This window comes from Onychomys torridus, chromosome 9 (genome assembly GCF_903995425.1).
Source record: "Onychomys torridus chromosome 9, mOncTor1.1, whole genome shotgun sequence".
Classification (NCBI taxonomy): Eukaryota; Metazoa; Chordata; class Mammalia; order Rodentia; family Cricetidae; genus Onychomys; species Onychomys torridus.
In genome coordinates, this window is record NC_050451.1 from 66,866,288 (window position 1) to 66,883,242 (window position 16,955).

General features: G+C 38.7%; 1 protein-coding gene across 5 annotated transcripts in view; it reads right to left on the minus strand.

Annotated features, from left to right (window-relative positions):
• Positions 1–7,652: 7,652 nt before the first annotated feature.
• The window catches only part of Akap11 (A-kinase anchoring protein 11), a 45,691-nt gene continuing 36,388 nt past the window's right edge, over positions 7,653–16,955 (minus strand). For all 5 annotated transcript variants that reach the window (XM_036198660.1, XM_036198659.1, XM_036198658.1 and 2 more), the window contains 2 exons: positions 14,811–14,971; positions 7,653–11,269 (listed from right to left, as the gene is read on the minus strand). In XM_036198660.1, coding sequence (XP_036054553.1) covers positions 11,129–11,269; positions 14,811–14,971 — 302 coding nt within the window. In that variant the 3' untranslated portion in view covers positions 7,653–11,128. The remainder of the gene's footprint in view (positions 11,270–14,810; positions 14,972–16,955) is intronic.

The following is a 16,955-nucleotide window of genomic DNA, read 5'->3' on the forward strand; positions in this document are numbered from 1 at the left end:
GGACCAAGTAGACTGATAAGACCAAGAACGAACACAAGAGGAGATGGGCAGACGTCAAGGCAGAAGTATATACAACAAAATAAAGAGCAATACAGCATCACCAGAACCTAGCCCTTCTCCAACAGCTAGATCTGAACATCACAGAATGGAAGAAGAAGAAGAAAACAACCTTATAAGTAACATCATGAAGAGGCTAGAGCCTTATATAGAAGAAATCAAAAATAAAGTAGAGGAACAGACAAACAAAAAATGGGAAGAACGCTATAAAAAAAAAAAAAAAAAACTAGAGGAAAGGACAATTAAAGCAGAAGAAAACAATAAATCCTTGAATGAAAATCATGAAAAAGCAAGGGAGACAATCCAAGACCTGAAGAGGGAAATAGAAAAAAATGAAGAAATAGATTCATCAGTCAAAGAAAACACTAAAACCAACAAAGTCATGACCCAAAATGTCCAAGAAATTTGGGACACCATGAAAAGACCAAACCTATGAATAATAGGGATAGAGGAAGGAGAAGAATACCAACTCAAAGGCACAGAAAATATATTTAACAAGTTCATAGAAGAAAACTTTCCCAACTTAAAGAAGGAAATGCCTATGAAGATACAAGAAGCCTATAGAACACCAAACAGACTAGACCCCCCCAAAAAAGTCCCCTCGCCACATAATAATTAAACAACTAAATGTACAGAATAAAGAAAGAATATTAAGGGCAGCAAAGGAAAAAGGCCAAGTGACTTATAAAGGCAAACCCATCAGAATAACACCCAATTTCTCAATGGAGACTTTGAAAGCCAGAAGGACCTGGACAGATATGATGCAGACACTAAGAGACCATGGATGCCAGCCTAGACTAATATACCCAGCAAAACTTTCAATCATCATAGATGGAATGAACAAGACCTTCCAAGACAAAACCAGATTTAAACAATACTTATCCACAAACCCAGCCCTACAGAAAGCACTAGAAGAAAAATTCCAACCTAAGGAAGGCAGATGCACCCATGAAAACACAGGCAATAGATAACACCACAGCAGTAAACCCCAAAGAAGAGAAGTACATACCCACTACCACCAAATAAATAAATAAATAAATAACAACAGGAACGAACAATCACTGGTCATTAATATCCCTTAATATCAATGGACTTAATTCACCTATAAAAAGACACAGACAAACAAAATGGATACGAAAACAGGACCCATCTTTCTGCTGCATACAAGAAACATACCTCAAATTCAAAGACAGACACCTCCTAAGAATAAAAGGCTGGGAAAAGACTTTCCAATCAAATGGTCTTAAGAAGCAAGCTGGTGTAGCCATCCTAATATCCAGCAAAATAGACTTCAAACTAAAATCAATCAAAAGAGATGATGAAGGACATTACATACTCATCGCAGGAAAGATCCACCAAGATGAAGTGTCAATTCTGAACATTTATGCCCCAAACACAAGGGCACCCACATGTAAAAGAAACATTACTAAAGCTTAAGTCACATATAAAAGCCCACACATTAATAGTGGGAGACTTCAACACCCCACTTTCACCTCTGGACAGATCGGCCAAATTGAAACTTAACAGAGACATAATGGACTTAACTGATGTTATGGCTCAAATGGACTTAATCAATATCTACAGATCATTCCACCCAAACAAAAAAGAATATACCTTCTTCTCAGCACCCCATGGAACCTTCTCTAAAATCAACCACATACTTGGCCACAAAGCAAATCTCAACAGATACAAAACAGTTGGAATAACCTCCTGTGTTTATCAGACCACCATGGTTTAAAGTTAGATTTCAACAACAGAAAAAACCAAAGAAATCCTACAATCTCATGGAAACTGAATAATGCTCAACTGAATCACCAATGGGTTAAGGAAGAAATAAAGAAAGAAATTAAAGACTTCCTAGAGATCAATGAAAATGAATACACCACATACCCAAACTTATGCGACACTATGAAAGCAGTGCTAAGAGGGAAATTCATAGCACTGAATGCCCACATAAAGAAGCTGGAGAAATCTCACACTAGTGACTTGACAGCACACCTGAAAGCCCTTGAACAGGAAGAAGCAAAGTCTCCCAGGAGGAACAGATGCCAGGAAATTATCAAATTGAGAGCTGAAATCAATAAAATAGAAATAAAGAGAACAATACAAAGGATTAATGAAACAAAGAGTTGGTTCTTTGAGAAGATCAACAAGATAGACAAGCCCTTATCCAAACTAATAAAAAGACAGAGAGAGCACATCCAAATTAACAAAATCAGAAATGAAAAGGGGGACATAACAACAGACAATGAGGAAATCCAGAGAATCATCAGGTCATACTTCAAAAACCTCTACTCCACAAAAGTGGAAAATCTAAAAGAAATGGATAATTTTCTGGATAGGTACCACATACCTAAGTTAAATCAAGACCAGATAAACCATTTAAATAGTCCAATAACCCCTAAGGAAATAGAATCAGTCATTAAAAGTCTCCCAACCAAAAAAAGCCCTGGACCTGATGGTTTCACTACAGAATTCTACCAGATCTTCAAAGAAGATACCAATATTCTTTAAATTGTTCCACACAACAGAAGAAGAAGGCATATTACCAAACTCCTTCTATGTGGCTACAATTACCCTGATTCCCAAACCAAACAAAGATGCAACAAAGAAAGAGAACTATAGACCGATCTCCCTCATGAACATTGATGCAAAAATACTCAATAAAATTCTGGCAAACAGACTCCAAGAACACATCAAAACAATTATCCACCATGACCAAGTAGGCTTCATCCCAGGGATGCAAGGGTGGTTCAACATACAAATGTCCATCAATGTAATATACCATATAAACAAACTCAAGGAAAAAAACCACATGATCATCTCACTAGATGCAGAAAAGGCATTTGACAAAATCCAACACCCCTTCATGATAAAGGTCTTGGAGCGATCAGGAATACAGGGAACATACCTAAACATAATAAAGGCAATCTACAGCAAGCCAACAGCCAACATCAAATTAAATGGAGAGAAACTCAAAGCAATACCACTAAAATCAGGAACAAGGCAAGGCTGTCCCCTCTACCCCTACTTATTCAATATAGTACTTGAAGTTCTAGCCAGAGCTATAAGACAACATAAAGAGATTAAGGGGATACAAATTGGAAAGGAAGAAGTCAAGCTCTCCCTATTTGCAGATGACACGTTAGTATTCATGAGTGACCCCAAAAATTCAACCAAGGAACTGATACAGCTAATAAAAACCTTCAGCAACATTGCAGGATACAAGATCAACTCAAAAAAATCAGAAGCCCTTCTATATACAGTAGACAAACAGGCTGAGAAGGAAATCAGAGATACATCACCCTTTACAATAGCCACAAATGTTATAAAATACCTTGGGGTTACTCTAACTAAGCATGTGAAGGACCTATATGACAAGAACTTTAAGTCCCTGAAAAAAGAAATTGAAGAAGATGTCAGAAAATGGAAAGATCTCCCATGCTCATGGATAGGCAGGATTAACATAGTAAAAATGGCGATCTTACCAAAAGCAATCTACAGATTCAACGCAATTCCCATCAAATTACCAACACAATTCTTCACAGATCTGGAAAGAATAATACTCAACTTCATATGGAAAAACAAAAAGCCCAGGATAGCCAAAAGAATCCTGTACAATAAAACAACCTCTGGAGGCATCACAATCCCCGATCTCAAGCTCTACTATAGAGCTACTATAATAAAAACAGCTTGGTACTGGCATAAAAACCGACATGTGGACCAATGGAATCAAATTGAAGACCCTGACATTAACCCGCACACCAATGAACATATAATTTTTGACAAAGAAGCCAAAAATGTACAATGGAAAAAAGAAAGCATCTTCAACAAATGGTGCTGGCATAACTGGATGTCAATGTGTAGAAGGCTGCAAATAGATCCATATCTGTCACCGTGCACAAAACTTAAATCCAAGTGGATCAAAGACCTCAACATAAATCCAGCTACTCTGAACCTGATAGTAGAGAAAGTAGGAAGTACTCTTGAACGCATTGGCACCAGAGATCACTTTCTAAATATAACACCAGTAGCACAGACACTGAGAGAAACAATCAATCAATGGGACCTGTTGAAACTGGGAAGCTTTTGTAGAGCAAAGGAAACGGTCAACAAGACAAAGCAACAGCCTACAGAATGGGAAAAGGTCTTCACTAACCCCACATCTGACAGAGGACTGATATCCAGAATATATAAAGAACTCAAGAAATTAGACATCAAAATGCCCAACAGTCCAATTAAGAAATGGGATATAGAACTAAACAGAGAATTCTCCACAGAGGAAGTTCAAATGGCTGAAAGACATTTAAGGAATTGCTCAACATCCTTAATTATCCGGGAAATGCAAATCAAAACGACTCTGACATACCACCTTACACCTGTCAGAATGACTAAGATCAAAAGCACAGAAGACAGCTTATGCTGGAGAGGATGTGGAGCAAGGGGAACTCTCCTCCACTGCTGGTGGGAATGCAAGCTTGTACAGCCACTTTGGAAATCAATATGGTGCTTCGTTAGAAAATTGGGAATCCATCTCCCCCAAGACCCAGCTATAGCACTCTTGGGCATATACCCAAGGTATGCTCAATCATACCACAAGGGCATTTGCTCAGCTATGTTCGTATCAGCTTTGTTTGTAATAGCCAGAACCTGGAAACAACCTAGATGCCCTTCAACTGAAGAATGGATAAAGAAAATATGGTACATATACACAATGGAGTACTACTCAGCAGAGAAAAACAATGACTTCATGAGGTTTGCAGGCAAATGGATGGATCTAGAAAAAATCATCCTGAGTGAGGTAACCCAGACTCAGAAGGACAAACACGGTATGTACTCACTCATAGGAGGATACTAGATGTAAAACAAAGATGACTAGACTACTACACAACTCCAGGGAGGCTACTTAGAAAACGGGACCCTAGGAAAGACCCAAGGATCACCCAATGACAGAGAAATGGATGAGATCTACATGAACAACCTGGATGACAGTGGGAGTAATGAAGGGCAAGATTTGAGGGAAAGAAAGCTTAGGGGAGCAGGAGATCCTAGCTGGATCAAGAACAGAAAGGGAGAATGAGGAATAACAGACCATGATAAATGAAGACCACATGAGACCAGGAATAGGCAGACTGCTTGAGAGGTCCCCAGAAATCCACAATGATATATCCTCTGTAGTCTGCTGGCAATGGTCGAGAGAAAGCCTGATCTGACCTAGTCTAGTGATCAGATGGCCAAACACCCTAACAGTCGTCTTGGAACCATCCAATAACTGATGGAAGTGGACGCAGAGGTCCTCAGCCAGGCCCCAGGTGGAGCTCCAGGTGTCCAACTGTCGAGAAAGAGGAGGGTCTGCAAGAGCGTGAATTGTTGAATCCAAGATTGCAAAAAGCACAGGGACAAATAGCCAAATGAATGGAAGCACATGAATTATGAACCAAAGGCTGTGGAGCCCCCAGCTGGATCAAGCCCTCTGGATAAGTGAGACCATTGAATAGCTTGATCTGCTTGGGAGGCACCCAGTCTGTGGGACCAGGATCTGTCCTTAGTGCATGAGCTGGCTGTTTGAAACCTTGGGCTTACACATGGACACTTTGCTCAGTCTGGAAGGAGGTGACAGGACCTGCCTGTACTGAATCCATCAGGTTTAAATGAATCCCCAGGGGTGCTTTGATCCTGGAGGACATGGCAATGGAGGGGAGGGGCTGGGGGGAAGGTGGGGGTGGGGGCAGGAGGGGGGAGGACAGGGGAACCCATGGCTGATGTATAAAAGTTAAAACACTTAATAAAGAAAAAAAATATTCATTAAAAAAAAGTTTAAAAAAAATCTTTTTAAATCTTTTTTGAAGTCCAATCTCAATCACTTACTATAAAACACGAAATCCATTATGGTATTTATTTAAAGGGGGGGGAGGGTGGTACATAGGGAAGAGCTAAAGACAAACTTGGGACTTAAGTCCCTTTTCAGTTTTATTTTTAATTAAAAATTTTAATAGTGTTAGTTAAGTGTTTGTGTGTGTATGTACACATTTGTGTATTTGGACAATTATGTGGATCAGTTCTCTTCTGCACTTCTACATGGATCCTGGGGATTGAACTCAAGTCTTCAGGCTTTGTTCCATAAGCATTTTACCCTGCTGAGTCATCTCACTGACCCTTGAATAACCTCTCAAATCTCTGTCACTCATTTTAATCTGCATATTTTCATCCTTGGCCTATAGAACAAGAGTAAAGGAAGTGTGTGACAACCGCAAGACTACAAAGGACAGGAGAAAAAGATGTGACATCTCCTCTTCATTGCTTGTTTGCCCCCTCATCCTTTGCATAGTGCAGGACAGCATGTATCACTCATCTCTGCATACACGAGCTCTCCATCTTCCACACGCAGGAAACTGTGGATGCTTCACACCCTGTGCCTCCTTCTCCATGCTGTACTCAGAACAAATCACAAATGATCTCCTGACTTAACTCGTTCACAAAACCCTGCTACATGTCTGATTTGGGACCTTTCTTTTTGGAATCTTCCTTAGTTTGTGTTATAACCATAATGTACTTAATACCCAAGGTTTACATTATTATTCCCAAGCATTTTGAAGCATTAAGGGGTTCTCTAGTTTCTGGGTATCAAATGCTTACCAAACAATGGATGTACTTGTATGATCCTACAATGGTGTATTATGTGTATTCCAAACTCATAGGAGATGTAATACTAAGAGAGTAAATCTTAACATAAATCATGGGCTTTGGACAATAATAGCGTGTAGTTCACAGATGGTAGTCTCACTCTCAGAGATAATATTGATAATGAAGAACGTTTAAAGTGTGAGGTGGGAGTAAGTTAATTAACAACTGTACTTTTAGTTCATTTCCCCCTATACTCAGTATTTCTAAAAATACAAAGTATTTAAATTCTACTAGTAAAATCCCACTATAAATTTAACTCATTTAACCTTCACATCTACCAATACTATTTTTTTCCGTTTTCCTGTTGCAATTTGTGTAAGTGTGGAGTTCCACTACTACAGTTATCATGCGTATTAATACCTAAAACCAGGAGCTAACTTTCCCATGTATTTTCTCACATACCTGATGTGTCAGGGGTATGATCTCTGTACATTACCAAAGAATGCACAAACTAGATCAAAAGATTTTTAGAATCATGCTCATGTTTGAGACAACATCCTTAACTTCGTATCAAATCCAAAATGGGCAGCCTGGCTCTAAGTCCCTACAGTACTCTTAAAGGCCTCTCTGAAATGGTTAGGATCTAGTGTTCAACTAAAATATTCCTAACTTCACTTGTCTTCAAAAACCATGACATACGCCAGAGATGGTGACTCACAACTTCAATCCCTGCCCTTGAGAGGCAGAGGCAGAGGCAGGCAGATCTCCAAGTTTGAGGGCAGCTCGGTCTACTGAGCGAGTTCCAAGACAGCCAAGGCTACACAGAAAAACCCAGCCTCAAAATACAAAACAAAACAAAGCCATGACATAAGCATTTAACTCCTTTTGTGTCTTCTAACATAGCAGTCTTGAATGCCTTGGTTTTAGTTCAACACAGAATGAACAGGATGCTACAGAATGAAAACCACAGCTTGACAGTTCTTAAATTTATTGAATAATTCTTAGCTGGGAGAGGAAAGATCACAGGCTTGAACAAGAACAATTAATTGCAAATTATTACAAAGGTCATTTCTGAAATGTTTCTGAGCCACTGCTAAAACAAAACTTAAGTGCATCTTGAAGTTCCTATTTTGGTAAATGATGATTAAATTACTCAAGAGCAAAAGAGGAGTCACTATTACACATTCTAATACCTTAATGCACTAATTGAGCAAACTCAAATAGATGGCCACAATCATTCTAAGTCACTTCTACTAAATATTCAGTAACTGAACAAGAATGTAGTTCACTCTGAACAAGACACAAGTAACCAAAGGCAGCAAGAATCCAGCAACATATAAACCTGGCATTAAATAGTATTCAAACTGTACAACAAATTGAAATAAGAACTTGTAGAACAGCTCTAACTACATGAAAGGAATGTACAGATGGTCAAAATAAATAAATAAAGTGGCAGGCGTGACCAGCACCGTGCCTGCTTGTGCAGAGCAGGCACACAGTAAACACGGGATGCCTACAGGGCTTGTGCTGAAAATGGGAAAAGCGCTCCTCACTTGAGTACGACCCTTCCAATTCCCAGACATTCTCAACTTCTTGTGTGCTGGGGACAGGCAGACAAGGTTTTAAATAGAAAGCATTTTCCCTACCCATGTGCGGACTCAGCATATTTAAACTCTGTGTAAAGACTTCTCTGAAAAATTACAAAATAATACACTGACTAGAAACTGGTGATCGGAGTTGTGGAGAAACAGCAGGCAGTCACGTGGCTCTGGAACCGATGATGGAGAACATGCACCACCATTGTCAAAGCTGCCAGCTGTCAAAGGGGTCAATTATTACTTTCTACACAGTGCACTTAACACATAGAGCTTCCTACCAGCAATATCAACCCTTTGCTAAGCAGAATAATAGTAGTATGAATTAAATTAATTCACATTAAATATCTTCAGGGATAAATGAAGCATTTCTCAAAGTACAAAGACACTACATGTGTTCACTGAAGGCTGTTGTAATGTTAGCTTTACATCACAAGGACCCAGCCCATCTCTATTGCAATTTCTTCTGTGGTTTTTTTGTGAAACATTCCTCTTGAATGAGTGAGGAAATAATTTTCAAAATCAACATTAATAACACATAAAATACAAATGTCATTTAAACTTAACTTAGGAAAAGATGGACACAAACAAATGCACTATTTGGTGTGAGATAGGTCCAGAAGCTCCTCAGCAGAGGTCTCTCACTTTCTTTCTGTCTATCATAAAACACATTTAAAATTGGCAAATCAGCTCACGGCACATCACAATTTTAAGTTTCCAGTGAAATGTATTTCATTAGGAGCAAAAATGTACATAATGGCAGTATGCAATGTTCCAATATAAATATGTCAAGAGATCTGTAAGACGGAGCTACCTCAGCAGAGGAGCTCCGAGGACTGAACACAAACAGATGGAGTGAGTCTGGGGAAAGCACAGAATACTTCAGAACAGCTTGCTTTACACTGCACCTGGCCCACAGTCTCACTCTACATGCCAACACTTTCTACAGGGAATCGACCCATATTTCTGCTCACCCTGCCAATACCTGTAACTTTCTCCGTGTTCCTGCACACAGAACTGACCCAGGTGTGAGTCCTACTATTAGTGTTACCACTCAAACCAATGCTTCTGACTGCTGTCACTAGGTAGCACTTACATCAAGAACACTGGGCATAATGCAGCTTCACCAAAATGCCAAAGAAACAGAGCAGAAGGGGAAGCTTGCCTCAAATGACTATACCATTAACATAAATAAGCCTAAGCAGTTTCCATTTTAGAAATCCAATATATAGTCATTTCCACTTCAGAGAAAATTACAACTCAGCTTTCCTGTTAATCTAACCAATATATACACCTAAATTAGGTAAGTGCAGTGTGATAGTTCCTTGTACAAGTATAGTACAAGCCCACAACTGCACGAAAGCACACCTGGGTATAATCCCTGCATTTCCCCATATTGAAAAATACTTGAAGAAACTTTAGAAAAATGTATGTTTAAGGCTGGCCCCTGCGTCTCTATGTTAAATTAAGAAAAAACTAAAGTTTATAATATAGTTTCAAAATACTTAAATTGTTTCTGGAGTTAAAGCAAACGTGAGGCTTTCTCTGTAAAATACATTATTCCGCCATAATTACTAATGCAAATTAATATAAGTGCCCTGATAGGTGCTATGCCTTCTATTCACTGCAGCTTCTAGAAAAGTCAGAGCTGGGGGGGGGGGGGATAGAACAACATCCACAGATCCACAAAAGAAAAAAATTTACCCTTGATTCCAGAATCCATTAGGGGAAGAAATATGTACGACATTTGTACACATCGTAGACACAACTGAGACAGAGACTCACGTCAACATGGAGTTTCTAAAACCACAGTAGAGAATGTGGAGCCAAAGATGATATGAGGAAACATCACAGTCAGATCCATTTTATTGAGAGAGGGGTATCTACTGTGCTAAAAGAAAATTATTCTTAGGGAAGTGCGGGTTTTTTTTTCTTCTTCAAAATCCAACACTGAAAATCATTATTAGGCTCCTCTGAGTGTATTTCCACATTAATTTTTAAAATTTCAATGTGTTTTACAACCTGAATTTTTATTTGTGGAATAAATCAAAGACAAAATTCTTACTGCACAATAAATATCTAGACATTTTATTTAATGTTAACGGTGGGGTTTCTAACTAAGAAAATACTAAAGTAAAAGAGAATAAACTAGTGGGAAAGCTAAAGTTTATTATTGCACACACACACTCTCACACCACCTCTCCCCACCCCCTTTCCTTTTTCATTCCAGAATGATTGGCAGCATTAACAAATAACATCACTTGATGGAAGGCTAGGGAAACTCATTTATAGTGTTCACAGAATTCTAAATCACTAAGGAGTATGCTAACAAATTAAATATCTGGGGAAATCTACAAGTACCAACAGCTGAACTGTGGAAGTTGATTTGAAAGAATAGTACATAAAGATTACAAACATATCAGAAATAAACAAACAACAAAATTATCTTTCTTGATGTCAGATGACTTATCATCAGATGTTTCCAAAGGAACAAAACCATCACATGGGCCAGGCCAGACGCCTCCGTCCTGTTTGCAGCAGCACTATGTGGATGCAAACAGATGCTGTCAGACAATGCCCCAGCCTCAGGGTTAGATCCTCCTTCACAAACATTTCTCAGCATCGCAACACAAACACATGTATAGAAGAATAAGTAAAGAGAATATTTTGACAAAGATTACAAAAGTATGAACCATATACAGTATGATGACAGAAAGCATTTAAAAGGCTTACTTTCCTCTCAATTCAATTAAAATGTTAATATTCTGTATTTGAATTTTACCCTAAACATAAGTCATCCGTTTCTTTACTTCCTAAAACAAACATTCAAATATGCTGGTCTGGAGATTGTTCTAGGCATTTTCCAAAAGCCAATCGAACAGCGACTTGCATCTTTCCTCACTTGAAGTTTTTTCCAGCACTTCGTAGTATTTAAACACAGCCTGAAGGACATCTCCCACTCTCCATCCTTTCTCTTGTAATTGTTTTGAAAGCTAAGAAAGAAGGATTAACAGATATTAACACACATCAACAGAAAACAATGCCATACCAGTAAGTTTTCATCTTTATCTTCAGACAAAACTGGGAACCTGCTGTTGACAATGAAATATTCTTTCCCAGTTATGAGATTTCCCCTCACCCACCACCCCTTTACCCAAATTAAACATTTCCCTTTCTCGCCCTTCATAAACACATTTCCACAGAATGACACTTCAGGATTGCTGGAAACAGAACACAAACCTTGGCAGTGCAGTCTGTGTGGGAGTGCAGAGTCAAACTGTCTATAGGAAATTCTTCACTTAACTAAATACCCTCAATTAGGAACATAAAATAATAATGACAATGTCAAGCTTAATAAAAGGATGTGGATTTTCTTTCCATGCCATATAGTGTGGTTTATATTCTGGAAAACATTCCTGCCCCAACGGAAACATGGCTAAGTTAAGAAATGTAATGCTTCAACAAAAAAGCAAGCAAAAGAGTAAACAGGGGTTTAAACAAAGTCTACCACAGCAAAACAGAACAGCCTCACTTACTTATCTGTCTATTCAACTCTGTAAGAATTCTTAAGTTTGAAAAGATCTGTAAAATAAATTCTGAAAAACTGTTTTACTGCAAATGTCCTTTTCTTTAAATAGCTGTGGGATAGAATTCACATGCAATGGGTTTTTGGTATATCAATGAACTGAAGACAACCACCACACAATTTATACTGAAATGTTCTCTCCTCACATCAGAAGGAAGCCCTCTATATCAGAAGTTCCTCTTCATCTTCCCTAACACCTTCAGATAAAGCACTCATCTACTTTGTTTCTTATAGATTTGCGTATTTGGGGGCATTTCATAGAAATGTAAATGTAAATTGTGTGTGTGGTCTTCTGCTCAGCATAGTTATCTTGAAGGTTTACCATGGTATAGTACAGCTCAATGCCCTACTACTTTGTACTAACCACCAAAGCTCCTTCTCTATTCATTAGCTGATGGACAGATGGAGAATTCTCTTTTTGTTTTCTCCTGGTTTGTTTCTTTGAGACAGGATCTTACTATGTATTCCTACCTTTGCCAGAACTCTCTATTTAGCCTAGGGTGGCCTCAAATATACAGTAATCCTCCTGCCTCTGCCTCCACAGTGCTGGGATTATAGGCCTGTAATACATTCTTACTTTGTAACTACCATGAATAATGTTGCCATGGACATTTCTGCACAGGTTTTTATGTAGATATGTTTATGCACATATGTTTTCATGTCCCTCAAGTGCACACCACCGGTCAGTGAAATGCTGGGTAACGTGCTAATACTGTACTTTGCATTTTCGGAATCTGTCAGATGTTTTCCACACCAGCTTCACTATTTTAGAGTCCTCACCAAGGACTGTATGAAGGATGCAGTGTCTGCATAACCTCCCACACTTGGTATTACCACCTTAATTGTTACCCTACTGGGTGTGAAAAGTGCAGTGCTTTTGATTTGCATTTTCCTAATGGCTAGGAAAGTTGAACACCCCTTCCAAAGACATGCAGTGTACTGGCTGGCTTTTTGTCAACTTGACACAAACTACAGCCATAAGAGAAGAAAGAGCCTCAGTTGAGGAAATGCCTCCATGAGATCCAGCTGGTAAGGCATTTTCTCAATCAGTCATCAAAGGGGGGGGGGCGGTCAGCCCATGGTGGGTGGTGCCATCCCTGGGCTGGTGGTTGTGGGTTCTAGGGGAGACCTTGCCTTGGAGGAGGTGGGAATGGGGGATATACTGGGGGGTAAGGGTGGGGGGGGGAGAATGGAGGACAGGGGAATCTGTGACTGATATGTAAATTTAAATTAATGATAAAATTAAAATATTCATTAAGTAAATAAGAAAGAGAAAGGGAGAGAGAGAGAAAGAAAGAAAGAAAGGAAGGAAGGAAGGAAGGAAGGAAGGAAGGAAGGAAGGAAGGAAGGAAGGGAGAAAGAAAGCGAGCAAGCTGAGCAAGCCAGGAAAAGCAAGCCAGTAAGTAGCACCCCTCCAAGGCCTCTGCATCAGCTCCTGCCTCCAGGTTCCTGCCCTGCTTGAGTTCCTGTCTTGATTTCTTCAATAGTGAACAGCAATATGGAAGGGTAAGCCAAATAAACCCTTTCCTCCCCAACTCGCTTTGGGTCATGGTGTTTCACCACAGCAATAAAAACCCTAAGTAAGACATGTAGTAATAAGTAACTCTTAGTCCATTTTTAAGTTAGATTATGTGCCTTTTTATTTTTAAGATGGAGTTCTTTGTATGTGCTAGGTCTAAGAACGTGACCAGATAGACAGTTTCAAGTATTTCCTTCCATATGTACATTGTCTTCTCACTTTGCTGACAGTGTCTTTCTGTATAAGTCTTTAATCTAGTTTCTCTTTTGCCACTTATAGAAGTTGTTTGTTTGTTTATCGAGACAGGGGTTCTCTGTGTAGCTTTGGAATCTGTCCTGAATCTCACTCTGTAGACCAGGCTGGCCTCGAACTCACAGAGATCCACCTGCCTCTGCCTCCCAAGGGCTGGGATTAAAGGCGTGAGCCACCACTGCCTGGTGACATATGTTTATATCTTCTTGACATAGAATTGTATGTCATCTCCCATTTATCCTTAAGGCAATAAAGTCTAAGTAAAAGTCAATGTCAGAGTGTCCACATCTTTCAGACATCTTCCAACAATACTATCATCAATTCTGAACCAGAAACTAAGAGTAACTTGGGTTTTCCTTTTCTGTCTTTATTGATAGATCTATATTGGTTATTCACTGGACTGTTTTTATATCCTGTGGTAAGATTAATACAAATTTTCATAAGGAAAACCAGGGGAGAAACACTTTTAAAACTATGAACTAAAAATCCCTATTAATACAATGCTTAGTATATACTAAAAAGTACTCAAGAAAATTATCTTATCTAATCTCTTATTGGTTTTTCATTATACTAGCCTCTCATTTGCATGAAGATGAGAAAGACCTAATTAGTTAGGTACAATTATAAATCAGTAAAATAGAACAGCTGGATCTTTTCTTAAGAATACATTACTGGCCGGGCGGTAGTGGCACATGCCTTTAATCTCAGTACTCGGGAGGCAGAGGCAGGCAGATCTCTGTGAGTTCGAGGCCAGCCTGGTCTCCAAAGCGAGTTCCAGGATAGGCACAAAAGCTGCACAGAGAAACCCTGTCTCAAAAAACCAAAAAAAAAAAAAAAAAGAATACATTACTGACATCTAAATTTTAGGGTTAGCGCATTAGATCAAGCGTTTGCTTTTTACAGTATTTTAATTAATCCTCACAAACCGGAAGGTAAATTCTATATCCTCTAATCCCACAATGTAACTAAGAAAACTGAGGCATTCACTGACTCATCTGTCCCAGGTTACACCTACGGAAAAGTTGAAGGGTTGACATCTGAACCCCAACTGTGAGACTCCATGGTCTATGTATTAATACTGTGCAATCAGCAAGCAGTTTGCTAAAGCAGCAGTGTGGTAAGATCATTACATAGTGTTACCATTTCCTCACAACCACTCTAGAAGGGAAGTACTTACTAATACAAGCTCCTTCTTTGAAGAGTCATGGAAATAAAGTTGTGCAACGCCAGCCTCAGAGGCAACGAGCCACTGGAGAATAACCCTTAGTTGAGGGTCTACTGCTCCCAGCTCCATGGCAATGTTCGTAATCAGCAGAGTCCTTCCATTCCGCTGCAAATCTAACAGTAAATTTAAACTGTATCAAGTGAAATTCATCAACTCAACTTTCAAAACTCTGGTTTCAATTAAAGAATTCCAGTGGATGCTTTCCTTAACTATATCATAATACCAAGGACAAAATAATGCTAAAACAAAGGAACAATGTTGAATATTTACTGATGGTACAAATGTAAAATGCGTTTAAAGTGAATTTAGATATAATACAGAAAAGCACTGCTCTCCAGTTTATTTTCTTGTTAGGGAGAATGATGCTTTAAATACAAAGGTGATACCCTAGCTGGCTGATGGAACCAATATCATCAGGAAATGGCTTGTATGTCTGTTTGTCTTAAAGATCTGATATACTATGGAACAAGACAGTGTCTAAGGCCCCCAGTAAACCCTGAAGTGTTTCTAGTCACTTAATGCTTCTCCACATTGCTTGGGTTTCCTCGGTTAGGGCCTGCTGGTTGCCTGGCCTGATGGAAAATTCAACAGAGGTTAGGGCTAAAGCCTCCTAACCAAAATGAATAAAAAGGAAGGAAGGGAGGGAGGTTTAAAAAGCAGGTATCTCTAATTCCCTAATCTTGAGGCTTTCTGTAAATCTAAAGCAATCAATCTTCTAATGGAACAAATTTCAAGTCCATTGTTACTTCCAATATGAGAGATGCCTATCATATCAAGAGCTGACACAACTGTATATAGTTAACTCCTGGTTTCCACATAACAGAAAAGATTCTCAGGCCCACTGATTAATTCTTTTAATGAATTATTTTATTCATATTAACTTGTACCACTTCTCTTAATCATTCCTCAGCAAAGTTACTTGAACAATAACTAAGTAATAACTAAGAATAATAGTAACTAAGTAACATGACATGACATGCATAACTATGTTCATGAAATAATTATGTTCCTGAGAGTTATTAGGGAGAGATATATGACTTTTAAAGACCAACACATTAATGAGCAAAAGTAAAGCAAACATTACATAGACTATCACTGACTCTAAAATTTTTAACAAGGGCTGGAGAGACTTAGTAGTTAAGAGCACTGGCTGCTCTTGCAGAGGAGACATATTTGACACCCAGCACCCACATGGTAGCTCTTAACTGTCTGTAACTCCAGTTCCAGGGAAATCTGGTTCTCTCTTCTGGCCTTCTTCTACACAGACAGATGTAGCAAAACATCCATTTGCATAAAATAAAGATAAATCTTTATATATATATAAAATCTGGGTTAGTGGGATGACTCAGCTGGTAAAGGCACTTGATGACCTGAGTTCGAATTATAGGTCCCACATAGTAGAAAGAGAGAACTGACTGCATGTGAGATGCATCAATAGAGGCATTCATGTGTTCACAGCTATGCACACACCTACATGTGCACTCATACAAAACAAATAAATGTAATTTAAAAAATTTTTAAATAGCAGTAATCTTAAATCTGACAATGTCAGCTGAAAAAGAACACTGTGGATAAACTGCCTGCAAACTCAGGGGTTGTACTCTATATTTCAAGAAATTCTCTTTAACATTTTGTCGGTGTCTGAGTATGCCTTTATTTTTGGCACAAGGGTACAGGGCTGTAATTTCAACATAGAACACACTAAGCCACCCCTAGCCCTCAGTTTTCCTACTTCTAATGAAACAACAAAATTTCACTAGTTCAATTCAAATGTGCTATTTTATAGAAAGTATTATCATTTTCATACTTTAAAAAAAGGAAGATATGAGGAAGACATAGTTCAAAAACTATCTGAATACAATGAAAACAGGTCTGCTGTGAATGAAGTCTCTAGGCTCACTTAGATATTTTAGTATACGAATTAAGATCAAACCATGTTCAAAGCTCTGCAGCCAATGATACCTAGTGTTGGAATAAGAACTCTGTTCACTAAAGGAAGGACTGTTTCCTTCAACTATGTGTATGTGTGAGCACAGAATTAGAAGCAAAAGAGGGAGAAGGGTAGGAACATTTAAAGGGCATTTCCATGTTTACTTT